This window comes from Protopterus annectens, chromosome 3.part1 (assembly GCF_019279795.1).
Source record: "Protopterus annectens isolate FY-2018-M chromosome 3.part1, PAN1.0, whole genome shotgun sequence".
NCBI lineage: Eukaryota > Metazoa > Chordata > Ceratodontiformes > Protopteridae > Protopterus > Protopterus annectens.
This window is the reverse complement of record NC_056732.1, coordinates 974,463,023-974,489,222: the sequence shown is the minus strand read 5'-3', so window position 1 is coordinate 974,489,222 and position 26,200 is coordinate 974,463,023. Positions and strand designations below refer to the sequence as shown.

General features: G+C 41.3%; 1 protein-coding gene across 2 annotated transcripts in view; it reads left to right on the top strand.

The window, feature by feature from the left end:
* Positions 1-26,200, top strand: part of LACTB2 (lactamase beta 2) — a 736,830-nt gene that overhangs the window by 33,711 nt on the left and 676,919 nt on the right. For both annotated transcript variants that reach the window (XM_044067148.1, XM_044067149.1), the window contains exon 2: positions 19,599-19,732. In XM_044067148.1, the coding sequence (XP_043923083.1) occupies positions 19,599-19,732 (134 nt within the window). The remainder of the gene's footprint in view (positions 1-19,598; positions 19,733-26,200) is intronic.

The window sequence follows — 26,200 nt, the reverse complement described above, 5'->3', positions numbered from 1 at the left end:
CTAGAAGGCTTCCCTCCAACACAGAAAGGCTTGGGGGGGCTCAGGAGCTTAGAAACAGTCCTGGATACAGCAAGTCTGTATCTGGACTAGACAAGTCACAGGAAAGGCAGGAAACGAGCTTGGATTTTTTTTGTTTGTTTTTTTACAGAAAAGCAGCTAAAACAGCAGTAAATACAGTTCAAATGCAGTACAGGCTAGCACACGTGTATCAATATTATGGCAAATACAGTTTAATTAAATGCAATTAAATTAACAAATGACTAAAAAACAAGTGCAGAAGGCATTAAATTAGAAGGCTACTACCAAGCAGTAATAAGTGCAGAGTAAGTAACAGCACACAGAACAGCAACTAAGACAGTTACGGTAAGAGCAGCTGAATATATATATATATATATATATATATATATATATATATATATATATATATATTTTTTTTTTTTTTATTAATCAGCAATGTATTCATTGGTCATACTGCTACCTGTCAATTATCATTGTTATGCTCACCGTATATATTTTCATAAAAAAGAAATAAAAGCTTTTGCACAAAAACTATACAAGAAAAATTAAAATACATAGATCACAGTTTGCAGAATAAAAACAAACTAACCATACCCAGTCCCATAAAAATAGTGATTATATAAATGGTCTGTGTAACAAGTAACATAAAATAAATGTTGAAGCCGCTAAAACTGGAAAGACGTACCAGCACTAGCTTGAAAAACTCCTTTTTAGAAGTAATGATAGAACTGCCCTCCCATGCCTTTCATTCAGTGCAGTAATATTTTATCAGTCTCTAGAGTTAGGGATTGTGGGCTCTGGTCCCACCTGGATCAAACTTCTTGATACACAAGCAGACATGAAAACAGTAGAAACATTCAGAAACTGGTTTAGGGCAGTGTAGAGAAGGCGTTGTAAAAAAGCAGTAGACAGGCATGCTATCAGCAGATGTTTGTTTAGCAGTGAAGCTACTTATAAAGGAGGTTAGAGAAGCATTTAGAGAAGCACTAAGGAGCAGCACTAAGGATCCCAGCAGAAGAGAAGGAGGAGACACGTCGAGCTGGCACCTCGGCGTTCGTGAAAATCTACTTAGTGGACCGGAGTTCCGCTGTGGCAACCCCTAACAGGGAAAAGCCGAAAGACAAATAACAACAACAAGAAGTAATTGTATCCTTTTAGCAGAGAAACAGGAAAACAGACAGAATAATGCTGCAAAAGTCTGAGACTTAGAAAAAAGTTGTAGAAGGAGAATATACCTTGAGGAAGACTGTATAGATCACGAGAATAGAAGTAAGTGATAAGGAGAAAAGGAAAGAAAAAATCAAGGGATTCTAGACGGATTGTGAACCAAGTACCTAGAAATCTGAGACACAGTGGCTAAAATGGGCAAAATTATAGAAAACTGGAGGAGGGAGTAGCAGGTCTGTTAAAGTGGACGACTAAGGCAATTATGATTGGAGGGCGAGTCAACTATAGTAAAAATGATGAGTAACTCAATGAGATATTTGCGAAGACACCTTCCCATGACAAAAAGAGAAATCATAGAAGAGATACCAAAGCAATATATGGCTTATTCTATTTATTTTGAATTTAACTGGGGTAGATTATTGATCCCATTGGACCAATTTCAATATTAACCTCCCTGGGTAGGCAAAATAGGTAGAAGGATAAGCATTGAATCACTCATTTACTCATACAACCAATAAGATAAATCTTTGTCCTGGGGACAAACTGGTATTTAAGATGTCTAAATCTAAAAATGTAGCAGGAGACATCTGTACTCTATATCACTAGGTAGTGGAACTCTTTCATTCTCACTGAGACAAACTGAAAACCTAAATTCCTTCAAAACTGAACTTAAGCAACATCTTATGTACACTTGGCTCTGTTCTCGTAAAACTCTGGTGAAGATTACACACTAAAGGACTGCTGTACTATAGTATGCATCATATCTATGTAATGTAATGTATGCTACAGTTTTCTGAATATGCTATATAATATCATGCCATGTCTTCTAATCTGAATATTTTGCTATAATTTTATTTCTGAATATGCTATATAATATCATTCCATGTCTTCTAATCTGAATATTATGCTATAATTTTATTTCTGAATATGTTGTATAATATGCTATGTCTTCTAATCTGAATATTATGCTATGATTTTATATTTGAATAATCTATGTTTCTGTGTCTGTTAAATGTATGCTTTTATATTATTTATTTCTGAATATGTTGTATAATATGCTGTCTTCTAATCTGAATATTATGCTATGATTTTATTTTTGAATAATCTATGTTTGAGTCTGTTAAATGTATGCTTTTATATTATTTATTTCTGAATATGTTGTATAATATGCTATGTCTTCTAATCTGAATATTATGCTATGTTTTTATTTTTGAATAATCTATGTTTCTGTGTCTGTTAAATGTATGCTTTTATATTATTTGCATTATTATTCTAAGTACCTCTGAACATACTGTGTAATGGTATGCAATGTTTCTGTCAGAGTAACTGGACTGTTCTTGTTAATGTATTCACTGTACCTTGCTGAAGCTTTTCTCCCTGGGCTTCCTCTGAAAAGGGGTTTCTGCTCCGTTAGACCTTCCTCGTTAACAGACGCAATAAATATATAAATAAGTAAATTCACTACAGAGTGGATGACAAAATGCAGTTTATACATGTATACGAATATGAATAACAGTATTTAAAGTGCTAAATTTCAGTAGTGGCTTGAGGGTATAAAGACAATAACTACAATACATTATATACAGAATGACTGATGAAACACCGTGTATACATGCATTATATACAGAGTGGATATCAGAGTGGCATGCTGAAAGACTCGCAATGAAGAGTAGAATCAGAGCAAGCTGTGTAGAGGGACGTAGGGTAGGATGCGGTTAAGATATATGACCAGAGGGAGAGAGCAGTTGCATTTTCATGCAGTCTTATAATCTGCTTTTAGGTTTGATAGGAAAATGGAGTAGAAGGAATGGCCTTTAAGAAAAGGGAGAGATTCCCACAGTTTGGGACCAAGGACTGGGAAATCATATTCTTTGTACTGAAGCCTAGTTTGGGAGTTTGGAGAAGAGGATATGAGTGGTTAAGAATTCTGAGGTTGTATGTCGGTGCATCTCTGTGTAATCTGGAGGATAGTAGGGGTAAGGGTTTCATTCTTGGTAAGTTTAAGCAGTTAGGAGATGAGTAGAAAATCAGCATGTTGTTTTATAGATAGACAGTTATGTTTTTTTTCAATGGATTTGCAGTGGTGGTAATTTCTTAGGAAAAAAGTGACAAATCTGCATATGGCATTTGAGGTGGATTGAATAGTGGATGCATTTTTTTAGATACTGCAGCAATCAAATGAGACTGTGTTTTAGCTGAGCCAGTAAGATACATTTACAAATGACATTCCTGCAAGGCCTAGATAGAAACATGGAGATCCTGTTAGCAAAGAATCAGAGAGAGAGTGTGTGTGTGTGTGTGTGTGTGTGTGTGTGTGTGTGTGTGTGGTCCAGGTGCAGATGTAATTTTAAGTAGGAGTCCAACCAAATCCCTCGATATATGAATGAAGTGGCATTTTCAGTAGTGTTACTTAGATGACTGAGGACTTCTACAGGTGTGGAAATTACTACCAAAAGCATTGTTTCTGTTTTAAAGGAGTTAAGCAGTAATTGTTTATCACTGACATATTGAATAAGGGCATGAAAATCAGCCTGAAATTTCAGTTCAAGAGAGGAGACAGAACGGTTGGAGGAAAATAGGACCATGTCATCAGCATGAAGCAGGAGATGGGTTATGTCAAAAGGCAGTTCGTTAATTGTTTGTGTCTTTCGGCTATTCCCGGTTAGGGGTCGCCACAGCGGAACTCCGGTCCGCTAATGATTGGCAGCAGAGTTTTACGTGCTGGCTTGCCAGGCCTAACGCACAACCTTCAACGAAGGAACGCCCATTCACACACACAAGACGCTCTAACTGAGAATCGAACAGGCAACATCTAACTGTGAGGCGACAACGCTACCGCAGCACCACCACCGCAGTTAAAAGGCAGTTCGTTAATGCAGATAGATAATAGGAGAGGTACAAAAATAGATCCACGAAGGACACTTTTCTGTAGAGTGATTGATGTAGAGGACAATGAGATGAAATTCTCTGAAAAGTGAGTTGGGTAGAGAGGTAGTTTTTTGAAACAGGCCAGTCTCATTGCTAATACCTTTTTCAGTGAGAAGGTCTGAGAGACTTGAGTAATCGACAAGATTAAAGGTTCTGGTGAGATCAATTAAAAACTTCTCTAGTAATTAGGTCTTTGTTACAAGGAGAATGTTGTTGCTGAGTATCCAGATTGCTGTGGACATACTGCGACCAAATCAAAAGCCATGCTGCTTTTGAGAGATTGAGAGTAAATGTAATATTAGGTGTGTTGCAAGTAAGTATTTTTTCCAGATTCTTTCCAGAATCTTTCTTTGGGTAGGGAGAATAGAAATGGATTGGAAGCGTGGGGGATTAGGTTTCTTACTGGGAGGTTTTACAATGGTGTTTTTTCCAGATAATATTGCATAATATTAAATGTAATACACAGGTTGTGGATAGGTTTTACTGGATTTATGATGTTGTCTCTACAGTGGTAAATAAACTGTGAGTGAAGATTGTTTGTACTGATGGGCTATAAGTTTTATATGCTCATGCAGAGAGTCCTTGGATTTAATAGTTCTGAAGTAGAATGACGGGATAAGGGATGTATGGAAGGGAGGTGGGGTAGCAGAAGCAGTTTGGTAATGACTAGAGAAAGGGGATGGGAAGGTTACTGAAATGTGAAAAGAAATCAAATGCAGAAAGTTGAGAGGGCATGGAATTCATGGAGGGAAGGTTATTTCATCCTGTAAGATGGTTAGTCTTTCTAGAAGTTTTTGGCTGATTTTTAGTGAGGTTATGTACCTCTCAAATTACTCATATTCTGCAATGTGTCAGATTCCAACCTTTGCCATCTTCAGCACTAGCTGTTGCAGTACACGCTATTACTAAACACCTCTAAAACCAAAATAATGCCTTTTGGCACCTCCCATAGACTCTCTAACACCCCCCAGAACCTTACCATCTCTGACCTAAAGTATAACACCCTTTACAGTACTTCTACCTTAAATATCTGGGGCTTCAGTTTTGTCAGTCACTCAGCTTCCACATACACATAGATAAAACCAAGTCTGAAATAAACTCCCTATTGTTCTAGGCCAGGAAAATCTCCTTCTCACCTTTCCTCTCCTTCCCACTAGGTCAGCTATTGGTAAAGAAATTTTTCTAGCCCATCTTGAAAATGGTCTTCCTTTATAGTAGCAACTTCCAAAGGCAACACCACTAAACTTCAAACCATATCTAATTCAGTCTGTCGATTCATTGGTAACATCACCTCAGAAACTTCACTGCCTCACACTCACTAGGGCAGAATGGTTCTCATAAAGCAAAGATCTGACCTATTTTGTACTCAACTCCTCAGTCCTTTGCCCCTCTGTCAGTCAAACTTAACAAAAAAAGAAACTCCACATGCAGCCTGTGAAATCTACCACAAAATGGTTCTTCTTTTTCCATCCCAATATCCTGCCTCAAGTCTTTGAGACATGCCTTCTCTGTAGCCCCTCCATCCCTCTGGCATTCACTCCCTTAGCACCCGAAAGAACACTCTGAAATATCCAGATTCAGAAAGGATCTTACCTCCCACCTTCAGCAATAGATTGTCTTCCTGTCCTCAAAAAAGCCACATCACTTAAAGCACTCTCTATTTCCATGCCGTCTCAGTCCTAACTTTCCTTTGAACTTTTTTACTCTTCATCATATTTCATACCATTCAACCTCTTGTTTACGCAGTAGGAAATCTTCCCAGACTAACATACTGACTAATACAGCTTCTGCTTAAACGTTACTGAAGTATATGAGCTCCAGAGTACATGTGTGTGTAAATATTGTAATGTTCACATTTCTAATTGTACACTGTAGATGTCCTGACATTCACTGCTGCAGTATTCTTTACCATATGGTTATTCCCTGCTATGGAAGCCCAAACGTCTGGCCAGTCTGCCAAAGACTACTTGTTGCTTATTTAAAAGATATGCCGAACTTCACCCAAATGCTCTTTGTGTAACATAGGGCATAGGGCATAAAGGTGACGTTCAGACCCACCATAAACATAACTTCTTTGCCACCAGTTCTGAATGTATCTTTTCACCATCGGTTTTCCTGCGTCCGGTTCTGGCAGTTAAAAGAATTTTTGTTCTCCAGGGACTACCTTCGCCTTTGCAGTTGCAGATAAGTGTCCTGTTGGGATTTTTGTTTTTTCTTCTTGTATTTCTAAGGCTGTTTCTTTATGTTACACTTTTCTGGCGAGAGCCTTCCTTCCTCATTTAAGGCTCATTCTACTAGAGCTATTGCTTCTTCTGGTGCTTTTTTCAAGGGCTTAGACACTAACTCTATTCTTGAAGCAGCTACCTGGACTTCTGTGCATACCTTTACCAAGCACTACAAGTTAGATGGTATCTCTAGAACTAGGGCTGGTTTTACTAGTGCTGTTCTTCATGGCTTTTTAGGAGAATTTTCCTGCTCCTTCCCCCTCCCCAGTTTCCTCTTAAGCTTTTGCACTCTTCCATATGGTAAAGGATATTGCAGCAGTGAATTGTACAGTTGGACATTGTACAGTTGTCTAAAATTTTACCATAACGGTAGATGTCCTTGCCTTCACTGCTGCAGTAATCGCTCCCACCCTCAATCCCCCTAGTCTGTTGCCTTCCTGGATGTAAAGATTACCACTTGGGCAATCAGTTCTATTTATGGTAGGCCTGAACATGACTTTTATGCCCTATGCTACTCAAGGAGCATTTGGGTGACATTCAGCATACCTGTTAAATAAGCAACAAGTAATCTTTTGTAGACTGGCTAGATGTTCATTCTTCCACAGCCGGGAATCCCCATATGGTAACGAATACTGCAGCAGTGAGGGCAAGGACATCTACCGTTATGTACACGACTGGAATGTTTGTGCACTGTATGGTGTTTCTCTTGATTTTTCTTTTGATTATTTTTTTTTCATTGTCACCTAGGCTGTGCCTGACAACATTCGTGATCCATACACTACCCCTTTAAACACATTTAAAATAAATTTTGCTTCTCCCAATGATTTGGCCTTCCACCCAGTGTTTATTGAAGGCTGCCATTAGTTATGGGAGTGCATGTGAGTTAGGAGAATATGAAATTAAGTAAGGGAATGGGAGATCTGAATTTGAACATATGATGCCTATACCTTCTGATAACTCAAACTAGAGCACAATGAGACAAATACTGTTGATGAATATTGCTGTCAAAGCATACGTAGCAGCAGACCAAAAGTGAGTTAGGATTTGAAAAAAGATGAGAAATGAAGCTAAAAAATATCCCAACTCTGAGGAGATTTATCAATGAGGTAAAATCCAAGAAAGGAAGAAACAAAAACTGAAGAAATTGGAGTTGGTAGGAAAATGAAACTGAATATGTATTCCTATAAAGAAAGCACCATAACTGTGACATGACAAAAAGAAGGAATCTCAAAGTGAGGCAGAAAAAGGAAAAACATGTAGAGGGACATGACTAAGGATTGGGGCAGTAACGGGCATGCGCGAATGTGTTACTGTGGTGTCAATATCAGTGCCATACAACATAACCTTGATATTCTCAACTTTGGCAATTCTGTGATATTGATGCAGTCAGCATCCATTCTCTGGACGTCTATGCTATTCTGACTATTGGTACCAAGTATCTGTTGCTCAGTACCAGTTTTTATTCCATGTTGATGTAGATGCTGCCTTTGCCAGCCCTGGGATCCTCCTGCCCATGTTTCTCACTATTAATGTAGTTTCCATTGTCAAGCTTAGAAGTGAACCATTTAATATATGTATAGTGGCTCCCTTGACTACCTATGGATATTCCACGTCCAGTGCTGGCATCTCTAAGGACAGAACAGCCCAATACTTATCTCTCAGTCTCCAACCTGTTGCTACCCAGTAGGCAGATGAATGACAGTCCCTTTGGAGCCTTCTACCTGAGCATCTTCACAAAGAAGGTCTTTCATCTTTTTCAGACTCCCTTGTTGGAATGAAACCCAGGAAAAACAGTATAAGACCAGTCATCTAGTCTCCCCATTGGAGTCTCAAATGGAAGATGTCGGTGATAAGAGACCACTTCCTCCCGATGTCTGCCTACAGATGTTCCTAAATTTGGGGCATATTTGAAGCCATTACATTAGCCATTACATCACTTGCCAAAATGTTGAATGCATTAAAATGTTGTCCCCCCATGTGTTGTAAAGATAATAACATATGCAGGGTGGTGGAAAGGAAGAAATCCTTTTTACTGCAAATTCCAGGTTTGTGAGGATGTAGCTTACAAAATGTTTCCGGTTTTAGTATTGTTTTCCCTACAAGTACATCAGTATTTTCAGTCCTTGAGTATTGACAAATAAACATCCTACCAGAGGTGGCAGGGCTTTTCTGGAATCTAGAAAAAAAAAAAAAAAAAGGGGGTTGGGAGGGTGGCTTAATGGCTAAGGTGTTTGCCTTACAAGCACAAGGTGCAGGGTTTGAGTCTCATAAGGGATAATTGGCTAGGCTTAAAATGGCTCGCAAGGGCAGTTAGCTTAGTACTAAACTATGAACTATGCACTATTAGTGGAGATGGTGGCCCACTGACATGTGGCCTCCTTACAGAATAGGCTTCAACAGATCTGCAGGTCTGTTCAGCAGTATTCCAGAATGTTACATGCTTCAGTGCTGAACACGACATCCTTGGGTGGAAATTTTAAATGGTGCCACCAAAGCTACTAGGTTAAAACCCTGATATGGTGACCACTGCTTCCAAAAAAAAAACAAAAAACACTGTTTTGTCTCTTTACTGGGTAGGTGCCATGTAATCAAGAGAGACCCTAATTTGCATGTATCTGCAACTTACAAAATTAACGTTAAACCTTTCTTCCATTTCCTGTAATGAGTTGGTTCTTCCAGAAATGCAGATCACTCAAAGCAAAAGTTATTATTGTAGCCCTTTTTTAGCCTCACCAGAATTGTTTGCAACTACTTCTCCCACCTGTATTTAAGAAGCCGCAGTAATTATACACCATTAGTACTTTGCTGATTTGCCCCATTTGGGAAGCCTTAGCAGGTTGTTTAGTTGCAGATACCTCTACTTTTTTAAAGTAGTTCATTTCATCCTCTCACAAGCTGAATGCTTGTAAGACATACTGAGATAAATGACTCTGTTCCATCTGATTTTGATCATCTCTGAGATGTCTGATTAAATGCTGCGCTGTAGTCCACCTTGCAGTGATCAACATTTTCAGTGCAGGAGTGTACTCTTCCTTACTGACATCTTTATCTGTACGTATGTAAAGCCCTTCTAAAATCAACTATCCCACCTTGTGGGATTCTGTGTCCCATTGGGATTTGTGTTTTATACTGAAAGAAAAACACTTGACTTTCCTGTAACCAAACAAAATAGTGTACAGACATTAAAAAATAGCCTTTCTTCTATGCACAACAGACAAGTTCAATAATAAAATGATTAGTCCAGCACAAGAGAGTGATTGTAATTTCTTCTTTATGTAGAAACTCAAAGGAACAGAAATAACCACTTTCACCCTTGCAGATTAGTGTCTTCTACTGACATTCTCTAACTTAATTAAGACTAGTCATGTGATTAAAATTTAAAAATCAAAGTTGAACATTACCAGATGATGTCTCAAAATACATATACAAAATTAAGAGTGAGTAAAAAGGTGAATGAGCCCTTAATGTGGTTACAATGTATTTGTCTCTGCTTTGGTGTGGGAGAGATTCCATCCCTTCGGGTACTGCATTCAGAAACATTGTAGTAACATCAAATTTAAGAGGGAAATGAATGCCAAAAATTTCCGTCTGGTATTTTTCAGATTTATTGGGATTAACTGATGCATGAAAGAAGAAACACATGGGATATTGCATGATATTCCCGACAGAAACTAATAGATATGAATCATTAGAATTGGAGCACTTTTCATTTCTGGGTTGAATGAGTCCTTTGAGAACTTAATGTGTTGCATGGAGTGCCTTGATTATGCTCAAAAAATGTGAGACAGATAAACTAGTTAAGTGCTTCCCTGTTGTGAGATCCAGTCTTATTAATGCTTAGCAAGTGTTGGTAAGATTGGGTCTTGCATTAGGGACTAAAAGCAGACAGTGTCAGCTGGCACAGAACAGTGGCAGAACAGGAAACAGATTATAAAAGCTGTTTAGAACTTAGTTTACTGTCCATATTTATAAATAGAAAGTGTGGCAGAACAAAGTGACAAACATATTTTAAAATCATTCATTCTAGCAGTTTTTCTACTTGCTGTGTATACCTCTGAACTGCCCCTGATTTTGCCTCGTGTCTTTGCCCTGTCCCTCCCTTTTTTTTTTTTTGGGTACATTTCTCTGGATTACAGTTAGCTCACAATACCAGAGATTAGAATTACATACTACTTATTGTTTTGAAAATTCATGTTAAAGCAAAACCTGTTGTATTACTATGTTCTTAAAATGAATTACAGCAATATTTAAAAACTGCCCTGCTCTTCATCCTTTGCCGTCCACTCCCACCCACATCCCAGTTATTTTTAAATTTCTCCAGAATACTTAGCAAATAACCTGAGTGGTACTCTGATGGATTTTTGACACCACTCATTAAGTACTTTACCAGTTTTCCGAGCTTGTAAAACCCTGTTGACTTCTACACTTTCTGACTTTCCTTTTTTCTTTTTTCTGTAACTGGTAGTACAAGGAACAGATGAAGCTGTATGTACTACAGAGAATTGTGATCAGGTCTCACTCATCATAAAATTTTGTGTTTTCTCAACATATATGCCAAGATTCACTTGTTGGGCTTCGTTCTTAAGTTGGTTTACTTGGCATCCATGTCTCAAACACATAGTAAGCTGATTATGACCAGAGATCTGATCTTAATCGGTTATGTTCATTCCTGTACTCTTTTTCTGTCTTACAGTATATATTATCCACGTTCACTTATCCCTTTAATGAACTTTCAGAACAAATTCCTTGTTGTCAGTCGAATTTTCTTGACAAAAGAGAACACTGTGATTGAGTTATCTTTAATACAGTATATAATGGTCTTTATATAAAATTTTTTTGTATGAATTGTTATATATTTTTGAATATAGCCGCATCTGAATATAGTTTTAGTGTTTTGTCATATACAGCCTGTTTTCTTTTTTTTTATTGTACTCTTTTAGGGCAGGTCTTGTATACAGTGATTTTCCATATTTTGCATTTTTTACATTATATATATTTTCCAAACACCGGTTGGTGAACCACAGTTTTAATTTCTTTGTTATCTTTACAAAAACTGGTCTTAGTTCTTTAAGTTTGGGAATATCACTGGGCACTGCAGATGATGAAGTGTGAGTGAAACTGGTTCTCCCTTTATCTTGGGAGTTTCCAGATAAGGAAGAAGTTATAGCCAGTGTCCTGTGCTGGTTTAATCATTTTAGTAAAAGCTAACCTTACTCCATTAGAGCGTAGAGCAGTGATGGCAAACCTTTTGGGCTCGGTGTGTCAAAAAAATCGGAAAATGCCCTAACTTGACTCCCCCTCCCCCTCCCCACTGCTCAACAAAAAAGAAAAATTATTTACAAGTGTTAGGTAGTGCTGGTGCCATCCTAATCATTTTGTCTTTTCTTTTCTTTCTCTGATAGAATATTATCCCCCCTCGTGTTATGCTGCTGTTTATTCCATACCTATCACTCCCCCTCCTGTTATAATGCCATACCTACATTGTCCCTCTCCTGCTATGCTTGTGCCCATTCCACACCTACCCCCATCATGCTATTTGTTATTTTGGTTGATGTGATGAAGTTCTAAAATTTTAGGATGAAAAAGCTTTTCTTAAAAATATACATATCTTATTTGTGTGTAACGTGTAAGGAAATAAAAGTGCGCAATGTTGCTAAAGATGGCCTGTGCAGGGAACTGTCTGTTTTTGTGCTCATTTAAACTTGTTCATTGTTTCCAGTTTTTTTTTTTTAAGTTGTTTTAATGCTGCTTGGATTTTAAATAAATAAGCTTTTCACAATTTACCTTACCTTTTTCCTTCCTGACACTGTGAAGAAGTGATGCCACCAATATTATCATGAAGTCTGAAGTGCAGGTGGACTGGACAAACTTCAGCTTCCTTCTCTCTCGCTCTGCTGAATCTTGCAACTAGTCAGCTTGAAGAAAGGTGGAGGTTGAATTCTGGGTTTCCAGGTTTACATTGTAAACTCTGAATATCTGCACAAACCACTTTAGAGGTTGAATTCTGGGTTTCCAGGTTTACATTGTAAACTCCGAATATCTGCACAAACCACGTTATTTCCGGACAGTCTGGATAAAACAAATAAAAAAATGTAGAGGTCTTCTTTAACCTTTCTGGTAAGTCAGCGTGTCACTGAAAATATTACGGCTTGTCACCTCTCGACACGCATGTCATAGGTTTGCCATCACTGGCCTAGACCTTCTTCCAAGTTGAAGTGCCTTTCTTTGAACTCATTGTTTCTAGTGGCAGCGAGTTTACAAAAAAGAATTTCAGAGGTGCTTGTACTCTGTCAATCCTTTATACTTTATACTTCATATTCATAAAGGTTGATTAATTCATTGAACTGGTTATCACAAAGATTTGCCTTAGCCACTCCAGTCACTTGCCTGCCTTTCGTCTAGAATATACTAACTAAGTGCATGCCATTGTATGGTTGTGCACTACCAACTAAAGTTTTACTTTTGAGAAAACTACTGCTATCTGCAGAGACTTTTCCAGGAGGAAAACTTGAACAGAAAATATCTAATTTTACTTTAGTTAAAGTGTTGTCTGACTGTATACAGGTTTGTCATAACAGACCCCTTCTACTAGAGCAGTTATTACATCGACAATCTTCTTTTGGATCATTGGTCTTCCTTGAGCACATGACTGGCAGTTTATAACAGCAGATTAAGGCAGTGAGCTGTGAGTGAGCTTTATCCTGTAACATTTGCGGTATGGTGGTGAACATAGCTGTCCTCCAAACAGTTAACCTGGATTTGATTCCTGGCCAGTACATGTATCCCCTGATCAATGGTAGGAAGGCAGAAAGCACTGATTTGGTTTGGCATTTAGTGCAGAGGACCAAGGCTTAATGAGCTGCTCCCTGTAATCCAGTGTTTGATTCTGTCAGCCAGCATTTGTCTCTTGTGTGACTCTGAACAAGTTGCTTGATCAAGCAGTGATTTGTTGTAACTAGGAAACTGGGCTAGCCCCCTAATCTTAGTAACTGCCCATAAACCTGTAACCCATAAACCTGTAAGCTGGATGTCATGTTTTGAGGGATATCCCTTTGGGACAAGTCTACTCAAGAGGATTGCTTGGACTTCTGCCATCACAGAGGACTGACCTCCTCTTATCAGATATGAAAGTTATGTACTTACAATAATGAGAGCTATATTAGAGTAGGTCCATACTCCACAACTTTTCCACCCAGCTTATCGTTCCTCCCTCTGGCATGGCTGGTCTAGTGTTCTCCCATCTATGCTGTATCCTCCTCCTCTAGTATTAGATGTATTCAGTACATTATACCAAAGTTGTAGAGAGACTTGTCACTGTGGTGTGTTATGGGATAAGAAGGGGGTACCAAACTGTCCTGATTTCTGTTGCATTAGTCTTGCACTTACAGAGGACAGAGTTGACTGATCTATTTTCATGATAAGTACAGGACTTTAATTTTTTCTTTAAAATAAATATTTTACCATAATGCAGTACAAAAATAGTTTTTCTGCTTGACTGAAGATGGAAGTATGCTGAGAAGGATGAGAAGTGGTACAAGAAAGAGGAAGGTAGGGGGTTAGGGAGCAGATTACACCTTAGAACATCCTGCATGCTTCAAACATTCAGTTTTTCAAAATGTATCATAGAAAAAATGTATGTAATCATTATTTTGTTTGTCACTGTATAAGTAAGTGTTTAGCAACAATTTTTGCTGGGTCTCTAAGCAAACAGCAGTGCCTAACAGGGTGAGCATTATTGGGGAAATAACAGACCTCCCAGGGTCTCTCCACTACTGGATGGTCCATTAATTCCCCATACAATGCCCACCCTGCATGGTATTATGGCACTTAGATAATGGGCTATCTGTTTAACTATTTTTTTTTTCTTAGAATATAATTTTTTTAATATATTTTGGCAAAATAGTTGCTCTGCCTAATCTTTCAGACTTGCTTTATCATAGATTCATAGGTAGGTACTAGGCTATCAGCCCAAGGGCTTAAGTAAGTCTAGCCTAGCCAATAAAGTTCCCTGGCTTACGCCACCCAAGAAAGTTAATTTCCTGTGCCCCTGTCGAGCAGAGCCACAGAAGTGATCCCCGGGGTGTATTTCCCATTTTGCATCCACTCATCAAGATGAGTGCTAATGAGGAACATTGCATGACATAGATGGGTAGCTTGTTCCAGAGTATAGGAAGTCTCTGGGATGGGAATCTATCCCTCCAGCATGTCCTGTTTATTGTGGTGACAAAGTTTAGGTCCTTAGAGCTTGCAGCTCGGAGGGATTGGGATTTCTTTAGGTGTAGCATGCCCAGCAGCTCTGGGTTTAACATAGCTTTATATTTTAGGCAGTGATCTCTTTGGAGTAGGCAATATGCTACAGAGTAAAGCTGGAGTTTTTTGAGACGGTCAGTGTAGGGCATCTGTTTGAGGCAAGTAATCCTCTTTGTGAGGTACTTCTGTGGCCTTTCCAGCTGCTGTAGATGTCTTGTGAGGTACATTCCAAAAGGGGCGTTGTACTCTATAATGGGTCTGAGTACTGAGTAAAGGGGAACAATGACCTCTTTTTTTTTTTTTTTCCTGGATGAGAACCCTTTTGTGATGAAGTGTGCTACATAGGATTTCTTGACTGCTGTGGCGATGTGATTATCAAAGGGAAGACTACTGTCCACCTGGGTCCCAAGGTCTCTTATCACACATTCGGCGTTAAGTAGACTGCCGTTTATGTGGTAGTTCATGGGTACAGAGTTTTTACCAAAGGAGATGACAATGCTCTTTTTGGCATTGAGTTTGAGGCCAAGCCAGGCATCTGTCTCAGTGAGGCCCTTCTGTAGGATGTCCACATCATTTGGGGACTCTACTTTCGCTCCTAGTTTGCAGTCATCTGTGAACTTCATTAGCCAGAGGCCTTCTGTGTTAGCTTGTACTTCAAAGTAGATACCAAACAGGACTGAACCCTGTGGTACTCCACTTGTCACTGATTTGAAGTCAGATTTGGAGACTGCAACTTTTACAATGTGGGTTCTGTCAGTGAGCCAGTTGGCAACCCATCTTGTGACATAGGGCTTTATACCTAGTTTAGTGAGTTTAGCTATAATTCCAGATTGGGGGATGGGGTTGAAAGCCTTGGCGAGGTCATGATAGGCTGTGTGAACCACCTTACCCTCGTCTACGACTTTGGTGACTGCATCAAAGAAGTCAATCAGGCATGCCTTCTGAACCTTTCTCAAACCTGAACTGGGTGGGGTCCAGAGTTTAGAGGTTACCAGTGTCTTTGTTTAGGAGTTCCATGATGATACTTTCCATGGCCTTGCAGACCAGGCTCATCAGGCTAATAGGGCGATAGTTCCCACGATCAGTGGTGGCTCCCCATTTGTGGGATAACTGTTGCTGTGCACCATTCAGTGGGCACAAAGCCTGATGTGAGACTATGATTGAACATGGTGCTTAGGTGGGGAGCCAGTTCGTTCTGAAGTTCGTGTAAAACACAGCCTGGGATGTTGTCTAGTCCCATGGCTGCTGTGTTTTTGGCTTTAGAGAGTGTAGCTTTTACCTGCATAGATGTGATTACAGGGACTCTGCATTCTTCCTGTATAGATATGGGCCCTTTAGGGGTTGAGAGGGGAGTAAAGTTAGCACTATCTGCCAGGATGCTGGCAATATCAGTTGGTTCTGTAATTTTTGTGCTGTTGTGCTGTAACTCAGAGCAGATCTGGGTGTTGGCATTAAGATTCTTGACATAGCTATAGAATACTTTGTGGTTGCCTTTAGAATCAGTGGTGATTTTGTTTTCATAGTTAGCTTTGGAGGATATTATAAGTGATCTTAGCTTTTTACTGAGGCTGACCAGGGAGCTCCTCCACTCATGGGATTTTACTCTTTTGCAACAGTTTTTTCCTTCTGTTGTAGAGTTTGTTTATGTCAGGGGACCACCAGATTGGCTTCCTTTTTTTGGATGATAGTGTCTTGGTTCTGTTTGGGATAGCACCCGTGTAAGTGCTTATAGAGTGCATTTGTGTAGGATTCAGCAGTCATAACTCTATTGTCCATCTGCACGGGTGTCATGAAGTTCACCACTTCTGTCTTAAGAAGCATGAAGTTGGCTTTAGAGAAATTTTTTTACAGTGGTTTCCTTAATGGTGGGTGGGAGCGGGATGCGGACATCTAGGGTGATTAGCTTATTGTCAGATCTGACCAACGAGGAGTTGACTTCAGGTGTGGAACACTGGTTACTCATGTTGGTAATGACTAAGTCTAGGATACTGTTGCCCCTGGTGGGGGTGTGCATAAGTTGATCCAGGGCATTGGAATTTATGAATTCCAGAAAGCGTTGAGCGAAGGAGTTGGTACATGAGTAGTTTTCCCAGGTAATGGTGGGGTAGTTGAAATCTCCCATTATTAGGGTGTTTGGTTGAACCCTAATATTTTCCAGTATATCAAGAAAAGAGAAGTGGGAATCCTGGGGCATGGTGGGGGATGTGTTGCATGCTACAATTTAGATTGCAGTTTTGCCCAGAGTTAGTTGTACCTGTATAACCTTGGATGCATTATGCTGCGCAACCAGCCTGGAGGTGTGGATATCCTTAATGAATATGGACACACCTCCACCTTTGGTGTTCTGGTCCAGGTTAGATGGCCTAAAAGTGTGGTATGTGTTATAGCCTGGTAATGCAGGGGTGCTCTCTAGAGACTTGAACCAGGCCTCAGTCACTGCACAGATATCGATGTTCTCCATTTTAAGGAGTGCCTCGAGTGAGTGCATTTTGAGATTTAGGCTTCTAGCATTGAGTACCATTACCCTCAGTTTTTGCTTGCCTGTTCCTGTAATGGTGGTGGTGAATTTGTCATTTGAACCTTGCCTAAAAAAAGGCACTATAGGGGCAGCAAGACCCTTCACCAGTATCTGGAATCCCAGGGGCAACAGGTGCAAGCCATCTCTGGCAAAGCATCGTAGTCTGTCGACCATGTTGTCCCAGGCAGAGAGATAATGGATCCCTTAGAATGACACCAGAATCTTAGCCAATTGTTGAAGTCAATCATTTTGTCCTTGTACTGTGGTATCATTCTGGGCGATGGTGGGATGCTACTCAGGGCTAGGATCATACCTGCCTGGGCTACAAGATCGGAGAGCTCTTCCATGTCTCTTTTCATGTAGTCCAGGGAGGTAAGTCTCAGGTTGTTCACACCAACATGGACAATGACAAAGTCATATTTGTACTTGTTGTGGAGTGACCTGAGTGCGTGGGTTATGTGGCGGATCCTGGCACCCGACAGGCAGCTGACAGTAACCTTCTCATATGTAGAAAGAAGCATTTTACATTCAAAATGTTAGTTTGTCCACACAGACACACACACACAGACACACACAGACACACACACACACACACACACACACACACACACACACGCACACACGAAATGTGCCCAGCAATTACTACTACATTCTTGACTGAGTACTAGTTAGATGTATTATTATCATCATATGAATTAAAACATATATACAGTGTACGGCATTGCAACATCCCCATGTCTCCCAACTATCCATAATTTTGGTTAGTTCCCAGAAAATGATTTTCTGGTAAATCGCTAAAGATTAATGTTAGTTGAAGGCAGACATTATAGCTTCTTGCTACTTATTGTTCTGAACCCCATCCATCCAAAAATCCACAGATTATTGACATTATCATGAAGTGTTAAGCAAAAAAGTTAAGAAGAGTGTTTTTTTTCTCTCTCTCAAACGTACACTCACTCACTTGGTCACCATCTCCTCTGTGAGGCAGTTGCAGGCAAATAGTCAAAGTAGTACAGTAAAAACAAAAAAAAATCAAAACTACAGAATGCAAGTATGGCTTTGTTTCTTTCCTTTTGTAGCTGCCAATCTACTTCAAGTAAATGCAACACCTACACATATACTTTCTCTCTCTTTCACACATGCACGCAGACACAGTCATTCACATAAACACATGCACCTTCTCTCTTTGTCTCCATCTCTGTCTCTCTCTCTCTCTCTTGCATGCACACAGAATCTGTTGTGCACACACACACACACACACACACACACACACACACACACACACACACACACACACAAACTAGTTACTTTTCGGTTTGTTTTTCTTTTTGTACATTCGTTAAACAGCAAAGCTGTGTTTAGTGAACATAAAAATGGTATCCATTTGTTTTTTTGTTTTTTTTCTATCTGAACGTCATGGCAACAGCAGAATTGTTTTTTAGCAGTCAAGATCTGTACGTTAATACCCTGCTATAGACCGCTTGTTGTCTATTAGAGTATTAGTATTAGTCTCCCTGGTTGAAGACTTGGAGTTTTTCTCAAGGGACAGGGTTTCTGCAGGTCTGTCATTTGTGAAAGTAAGTAATAATCCCACACAATGCCCACTGCACACTTGATTCTAGAGGTATCACTAGGCACACACATGTAAAGTTAAGTGAGAAACCCCCCACCACCACTGTGATACATACGACAGTACCATTTCAGTGCACTACAATCTCTTCGAAGGGAGTGACTGGGCATAGGCATCTCACGGGTAGGCTTGATTGCTACTTGTGGGGTGGGAACAACACAAAAAAAGAAAGCTGTAATCAACACTTTCCAATTTGTTTATCAGTGCAACACTGAAATTTCCTTTTTCATTTTTTTTTCAAAATAATCCCTGCCTTAATATTTGTTTTCTGTGTAAAGGTAACCTCCGTGTTTGTGATGGCTTATCAGCTTTGTGAATGGAATGAAATTCTCTGTCATTATGATTCACTTGCAGGATGCAGCTGACATCCTTTTCCTTAAGATAAGTGAGCTGGTTCTGGCTGTTGTCTTGCAACTTCTAAACATCAGTTCCACTGTATGGGTCACTGTGACTGATCCATTGTCATTTGGCTCACAGTCGGACCTTTATCCTTTTGCACGATTTAGCTGGCTTCCCATGTCCATCATTTTAATTTGACTGAATTAGCAGTCTAGTTTTATCTTCTTATGCTGCATGTCTTTTTTGTTGCTGAGTAGTGCACATGTAATGCAGCATCCTGTTTTCATTGCTGTCTTTCTGTTTCTCTTTCCTTGTGTCATGGCTGGAGTGACAACTGTTGAGTTAAAGTGGTTTTCAGTGTTACTTGTTGGTCTGAGAAATGAATGAGTAATCTGTTTGTTTACAATTCCTGAATGAACTCTTGCCACTTGAAAATGGTGTGTTCTAGCTGCTTTGTGGTACATGCTCGCAACTGTACATTTAGAACTGTTAAGTAACTTCTGCTTTTTGTTTAATTTTACAGTTCTGGCTGAAAATGACAGCAGTACTTCCAAGGATTGAGCAGCTGTCTTCTCGAGTAATTAGAGTTCTAGGTTGTAATCCTGGACCAATGACTCTACAAGGGACCAATACCTACTTGGTGGGAACAGGAAAGAGGTAAGGAGCCATACTATTATGGTTTCTAGATTTCTGCATAATTAGCATTGTCTTTAAAACAAGATATGGCTAGTCATTATTTATAACACTACTGATACTAGTAGGGATGTAAATTGAAACCCAGGGCTAGAAATGTACTCTATACAAAAACTTAAAGATATTGCCCTGCCTAATCTCACACAGCCTACTTCTCCTCCTGAGTAGTTTGGTTATCAGGCATGCTGAATGCTGGGAGCATTTGCAGTAAGCTGGGCCATCTGCATGCCTGACTGATGATAATACTATCCAGATGTGAATGCTATAAAAGAGACATAGAAGAAATTTGGCACTTCTTATACAAATTCATATATTCATACATGGCAATGAATTTGTACGACTTAACTATCCAAGTATTAGCAGCAGGATGAAAAACTCTTTTGCTCTTTAAATTTCATCTGAATTATGTGAAGACTTAGATACTATCAGGAGTACAGCTCACTCTGGTTGATGGCAGAACTTAACCGTGAGTAACCCCACCAAAACAATTTATGTTATGTTGTCCCTATCTCTCCTTCCTTCTTTAATTGGGTTCGGAGCCGATCCACGGCTCCGACTCGGCTGGATTCTAAAGCTCGAGAGCTTCCACTGGCTTGAGACTAGACCCTATCCCATCATGCCTAGCGCTAGTTACCCAGATCTCGTTTGCCACTTATAGCTTCGAGATCGCTGGAGACTGGCTCAGTTTTTGATTTTTCTTGTTATATTCTGTACTAAAATCTTAGTTTTTTTTCAGGAAATCTTTCTGTAGATTAGTAGTAGCTGTCTAGGATCCCTATCTCCATTTTTGGTTGTTGTTGTTGTTGTTTAGGCTGTCGTTTTTCCTTCAGGCCTATCCCCTCCCTTTCAAATCCGTTTTTACTTAAAGGATTCCCCCTTGCTCTTGGCCCACTTTTAGTTAGAGGGCTTCACCTTATTTCCTCCTTCTCCCTTTCTGCTTAAGGAGTTAGCCAATTAAGTTAGAGGCTCTCCTCGGTTGGGGGAGTTGTTTAACTTAGAGGCTCTCCCCCATCCGTTACTTGTTGTGTAAAAAAAAAAAAAAATTAGATATAGTGTTGTTGTGGTTATTATAGAGTTGTAGATTTCTCTTTTTCTTGATACCTATAACTATAGTGTATTGTGCTTATTGCTGTTTGTGCTTTCAATAATGTCTAAAGAAGCTCCCAAAGAATCCAAACCTTCTGGATTCAAGAAGTGTGCTTGTGTTCCCAAAAAATGTCCTTGACTGACGGACATACGAGCTGTGTTTATTGCTTGGGAGCAGTGCACCTGCAGGACTCATGTTCCATTTGTCATGCCTTCAGCACCAGAGTCCTGCAGGAGCACAAAAACAAACTTATACTGAGAGGCTTAGTAAAAGGGCCCTTTGACACACGTGGAAGGGAATCGGGCAAGTAAGCCAGGAAAATCCTCCAAACCGACATCTCCTTCAGTTCCGACCTCGGAGCCATCGAAACACAGAGAGAAATCTTATAGTTTATCTGATCCAAAACCTCTCTGGTCCGACAAGACTTTATCTCCTGCAGTTCCATCAGTGTCCTCGGAACTGTCTAAGAGTCACAAAAGGACTAGGTCTCCTTCTTTGGAACCTCTGCAGTCTGCTCCACAATCACCACTTCTCCAGTCTGTGGCGGGCAGTCACCGATCGTCCACCCACTTCTCTCAGTCATTTAGGAGACTTTCAGATGATGATGTGGAGAGGTGATGAAGAGGCTACTCAAGACACCGTCTCTCGACAAACAACCACTCTGATCTCCTCAATACCGCCTTCTATCGAGGGATCTGGGAGCCAACACTCCCTTGTCTGCTCCAAGGGAGGGGGGGGAGCGGCCTAGACCCTTGTCCAACCTCACTGTCCCTCTTGGAACTTCAGCGCAGGTGAGCTCGGCTCCCACATTGGCCTCGGAGCCATTGCCCTCAGTACAGGAGAGGTCTGTCAACTCTTCTGAGCCGGGGACCCTCTCGGGCCAGGATCGTGGTGCCTTTGAGGTGATGAGGAGTGTACTGTCCTCTCAGACAACTCCTCCCTCGGCTTCAGTAACTCCGTCCCCTATGGAGCCAGTGTCTTCCCTCTCACCACCCCTCCATTCTAAGCTTAGGGAACCAGTGCCCCAGGATGCCCCATTGGGCGACCCCCCCCTTCTGAAACCTCCCCAAAGCATCCCCCTGCAGAGGTCCCTCGGAAAAGGACATGTAAGAGGAAGCATGTGGACTCCCTGAGTCCCTGACATCGGACACGGACGTGGACTACTCAGAAGGGTCTCCATGGTCCCCCTCTGAGGATGTCTCATTCTCGGACTTCCTGGAAATCCTCAAGCAGAGGGGTGGCTGGAAGTCCCTTTCCCCTTCTGAAGATTCGGTTCCTGACCCTCCACCTCTTGGGTGTATCCTCCGCCCTTCGACCTGCTCCTAGGGGTAGTAAGTCGAAAGGCATGGAGCTCTCTGGAATCGATGGAACCAGTTTTGCGGAGGCCCAATAAGTTCATAACTGCACCAGATGACAAATCTTTCCTGACCAAAGGCATACCAGTTGATGCTATGGTGGTGGCGGCGGCCAGTAAGAAGGAATTAGCAGAGTCCTCTATTTCTGTCCATCCACCAAAGAGTCCGATACGATGGACATATTTATTTATTTACATTTGTTGACCGGGAGTGTCCGACTGGACGTAGGTCCATTTTCAGCGGAGGCCCGGGAAGAAAAGCTCCACAGTCAAAATAAACAGACAGTAGTTACATTGGATTACATAGCGATTAACAATTTAACATAGCAATTATTTACAAACATATTTACAGATGAAGAACATAGTACATCAGTAGACAACTAGAATCTTTATCTGCGAAGTACGTAACAGACATTAACAAATGTTACAATAAGAAGTCTACAATAAGAAGTTCCTGCTGTATAATAAGTACTAGGCTTATGAGCATCTGAGCTTGCTATAATCAAGGTAGTTAGTGGGGTGGAAAGAAAGGTAGTGGTTGGATGAGGTGGGTGATATTAGAATGGGAGTTGCAAGGGCATAGCCAGCATGTTTTTAGGTGCACTTTTAGTAAAGTTTTGAAGTGGGTGCATGATGGTACACAGGTAATTGTGGGTGGGAGGGAGTTCCATAATTTTTGCTATGGTGCAAGAGAATAGTGCTTCACCAGCAGAGGTATTGGCTTTAGAGATCTGCAAGTGATTTCTGTTGCTGGATTTTAGTGATCTGGTGGTGCGATAGGGTTGGAGTAGATTCTGGAGGGATGGGACATTTAGTGGATGGTTAACTAGTTTGTGGCGAGTGATAGTTGATACCATTGAAGGAGGTGAGGGAGTTCAGTCAGCCCAGTTCAGCAAGTGAGAGACAGTGGTGACTACGATAGGATGCCCCTGTGGCGAATTTGGCGATTTTGTTGTAGCAGGTCTCTAGCTTGTTTAGATCACATTGCCTTAGGTTGGTATATATTGGAGAGGCATAAAGTAGGGTGGAGATAAGGTGGAAATTTGCTATTGAAATCTTTGCTGCTGTGGTGAGAAGTTGCTTATTTCTGTATAATGCTCCTAGTTTTTTGTGGACTTTTTTATGGTCATGGATATGTGAATGTCAAATTTTAGTTTATTGTCTATTTCCACTCCTAGCAATTTGGTGTGTTCAATTGGGTATATAGTGGTGTTGTCTTTTGCTGTGATGTTAAAGTGAGAGTTGTTTTGAGTATGTTTGGTGGATTGGAAGATGAGTAGTTTAGTTTTGTTTTGGTTGAGTATTTATTGGGCATCGGATAACCAAGTTTCAACAGAGGAAAAGGCTTCCTGTGTGACTTTTTGCAGTTTGGGTAGGGACTGGGCTGAGCAGATGATGGTTGAGTCATCTGCATATTGTATGAGTGTGCCATGTTTGGTGGCAGAGGATAGATTATTGGTGAAAACAGAGGAGAGTAGGGGTCCAAGGATGGATCCTTGGGGAACCCCTATGGAGACAGGCAGTTGGGGAGATATGTCATTCTGCCATACAACATATTGTTGGCGGTCAGACCGGTAACTCTGAAACCAGTTGGTGACTGATTGAGAGAAGGATAGGTTATTGAAGACAGAGATTGAGTTGTTTGTGTGGGACCATGTCAAATGTCAGATACGGGAAGCGTGCCTTTTCTTCAGTGGCCTTTACTCTTAGGTCACTGAATTGTTTATCCCATTTCACCCGTCTTCAGAGGGATCTCCTGAAAGAGCTAGGAGATACCCAACAGGATCCTACAGCTGTGGGAGCTGCAGAAAGAACTGCTTCTCAGCTTGCGACCTTATCCTCGGTAGTTAACTCCTCCATGCGGTTTATTTTCTATGCAGCCGATGGAGCGAGCAGGGCTGCAGGCAAAAAGGTCAGAAAGGCGGAAAAATGTGGTTTAGAAATCCCAGGGAGCTTCGCTTGACGCACGTGGTGATTTTTCCCCGCCGGGGCAGAGGGGGAATAATAATGGGAGATGCCACCCTCGCGGCAGAGGGGGTCTGCAGAGTCATGGTGACAGGATACTTTCTCTGGTAGCCCCTTCCAGCGCTCCTGAAAGGAGGCCTGCCTGTCCACCTCTGGAGGCAGTCGGGGGAATATTGTCACTGTAACCAGAAGCCTGGCAAAATATCACAAAAGACACATGGGTACAGTCGATAATATTCAGGGGATACAGTATTCCTTTCTCCATGCTACCTCTCCCCAGCAAACAAAAAGCCATCCCAGATGTGCCACCCAATCTAAGGGAACAAGCAACTCTAGAAGTTCAAAAGTTGCTAAGAAAAAGAGTCATCCAAGAAGTACCCGCAGACCAAACCGGGTCCAGAACTTACTCAGGGTCCTTTTTAGTACCAAAGAAAACACGGGACTGGAAGCCCATTTTGGACCTCGGCAGACTCAAGAAGTCTGACAAGAAGACAAAGTTCTGGATGGTGACACTGAAGTCCATACTTCCCTTCCTGGGAAAGGACAATTGGATATGCTCCATCAAACTCCAGGATGTGTACTACCATATCAAGATGGACAGGCGATCCAGGAGATTTCTACGCTTCTGGCTGGGAGCCAGTCACTACCAGTTCAGAGCTCTGCCCTTTGGCCTCACCACAGCCCCCAGGATGTTCACCAAATGCATGACAGTACTCACGGCTCATCTGAGGCATCTAGGATTCCGGTTGTTCCCATATCTGGACGACTGGCTGCTTACCGCCACCACTTAGCATCGACTAACCGAGACAAGGGACACCACAATCCGCCTCTGCTCCCAACTAGGCATCACTATAAACTACGAAAAGTCTGCCTTGTTGCCCTGTCAGTATATTAGATTTATAGGAGCAGATCTAGATACCAAAGACATGATGATAAAATAGCCTCTGGAGGGGGTGTCGACCATTCGACACCAGGTTGCAATCTTAATCGGGAGGAAAAAGACTTTCAAGCAAGATTTGTTCTGAAAGTCCTGGGCTCAGTGGCGGCAGCAATAACACTAGTTCCCTTGTTGCGCATCCACATGAAGTTATTGCAGTGGCTCCTGTTTGCTCAATGGTCCATACAAGATCTACCCATGTCCCACGAAATTCTCATCACAGAGACCTGCAAGATGGACCTAAAACGGTGGCTTCATTCCACCCAGCTGACGATAGGCAGATCGTTTGTCCTCCCCAACCAGTGGCCACAGTGACCACGGACTCTTCCCAGATAGGGTGGCGGGGGCATTATCTGGGACAGACTGTTCGTGGGACTTGGCAACAACATGAGTACCACTTGCACATAAACGTCCTCGAGATGAGAGTGGTGCTCCTGGCATTGCAAGCACTTCACAACTCTCTCCCCACGGGGACATTGCAATTCAAATGGACGACATGTCATTGGTATGGTACATCAACAAGCAAGGAGGAACCAGATCCTACCCCTTGTGTCGAGAGGCTCTAAGATTATGGCAATGGGTGATGTCTTCCCAACGCTTTCTAATTGTGACGCACATCCCGGGGAAATCCATCATGATAGCGGACAAGCTAAGCTGGTCTATATTAAGCCTTACGAGTGGTCCCTGAAACAGGATATTGCGAACCTGATTTTTTGCAAGTGGGGCCAGCCTTGCTGTGATCTTTTTGCCACATCCGTCAATGCCAAATGCAGCAGCTATTTTGCCCTAGTCCCCCCACCGGGGCAATCACCCAGGGATGCACTTGTTCACGATCTGCCCCGACTTCTGTATGCCCTTCTCCCATTCCCTCTGATTCCCAAGGTTCTTCAGAAAGCAAAACTGGTGGGTTGCAAGCTAATTCTTATTGCCCCCTACTGGCCTCGTCAAGTCTGGTTTCCGTTTCTATGGCCCCATCTTCAGGAGGATCCTTGGATTCTGGACCCAGTTCCGGATCTGCTGATGCATCAGTTGGGCACACTCCATCCCTCCTTACAGACCATCAAGCTGACAGTTTGGTTCTTCCACTTC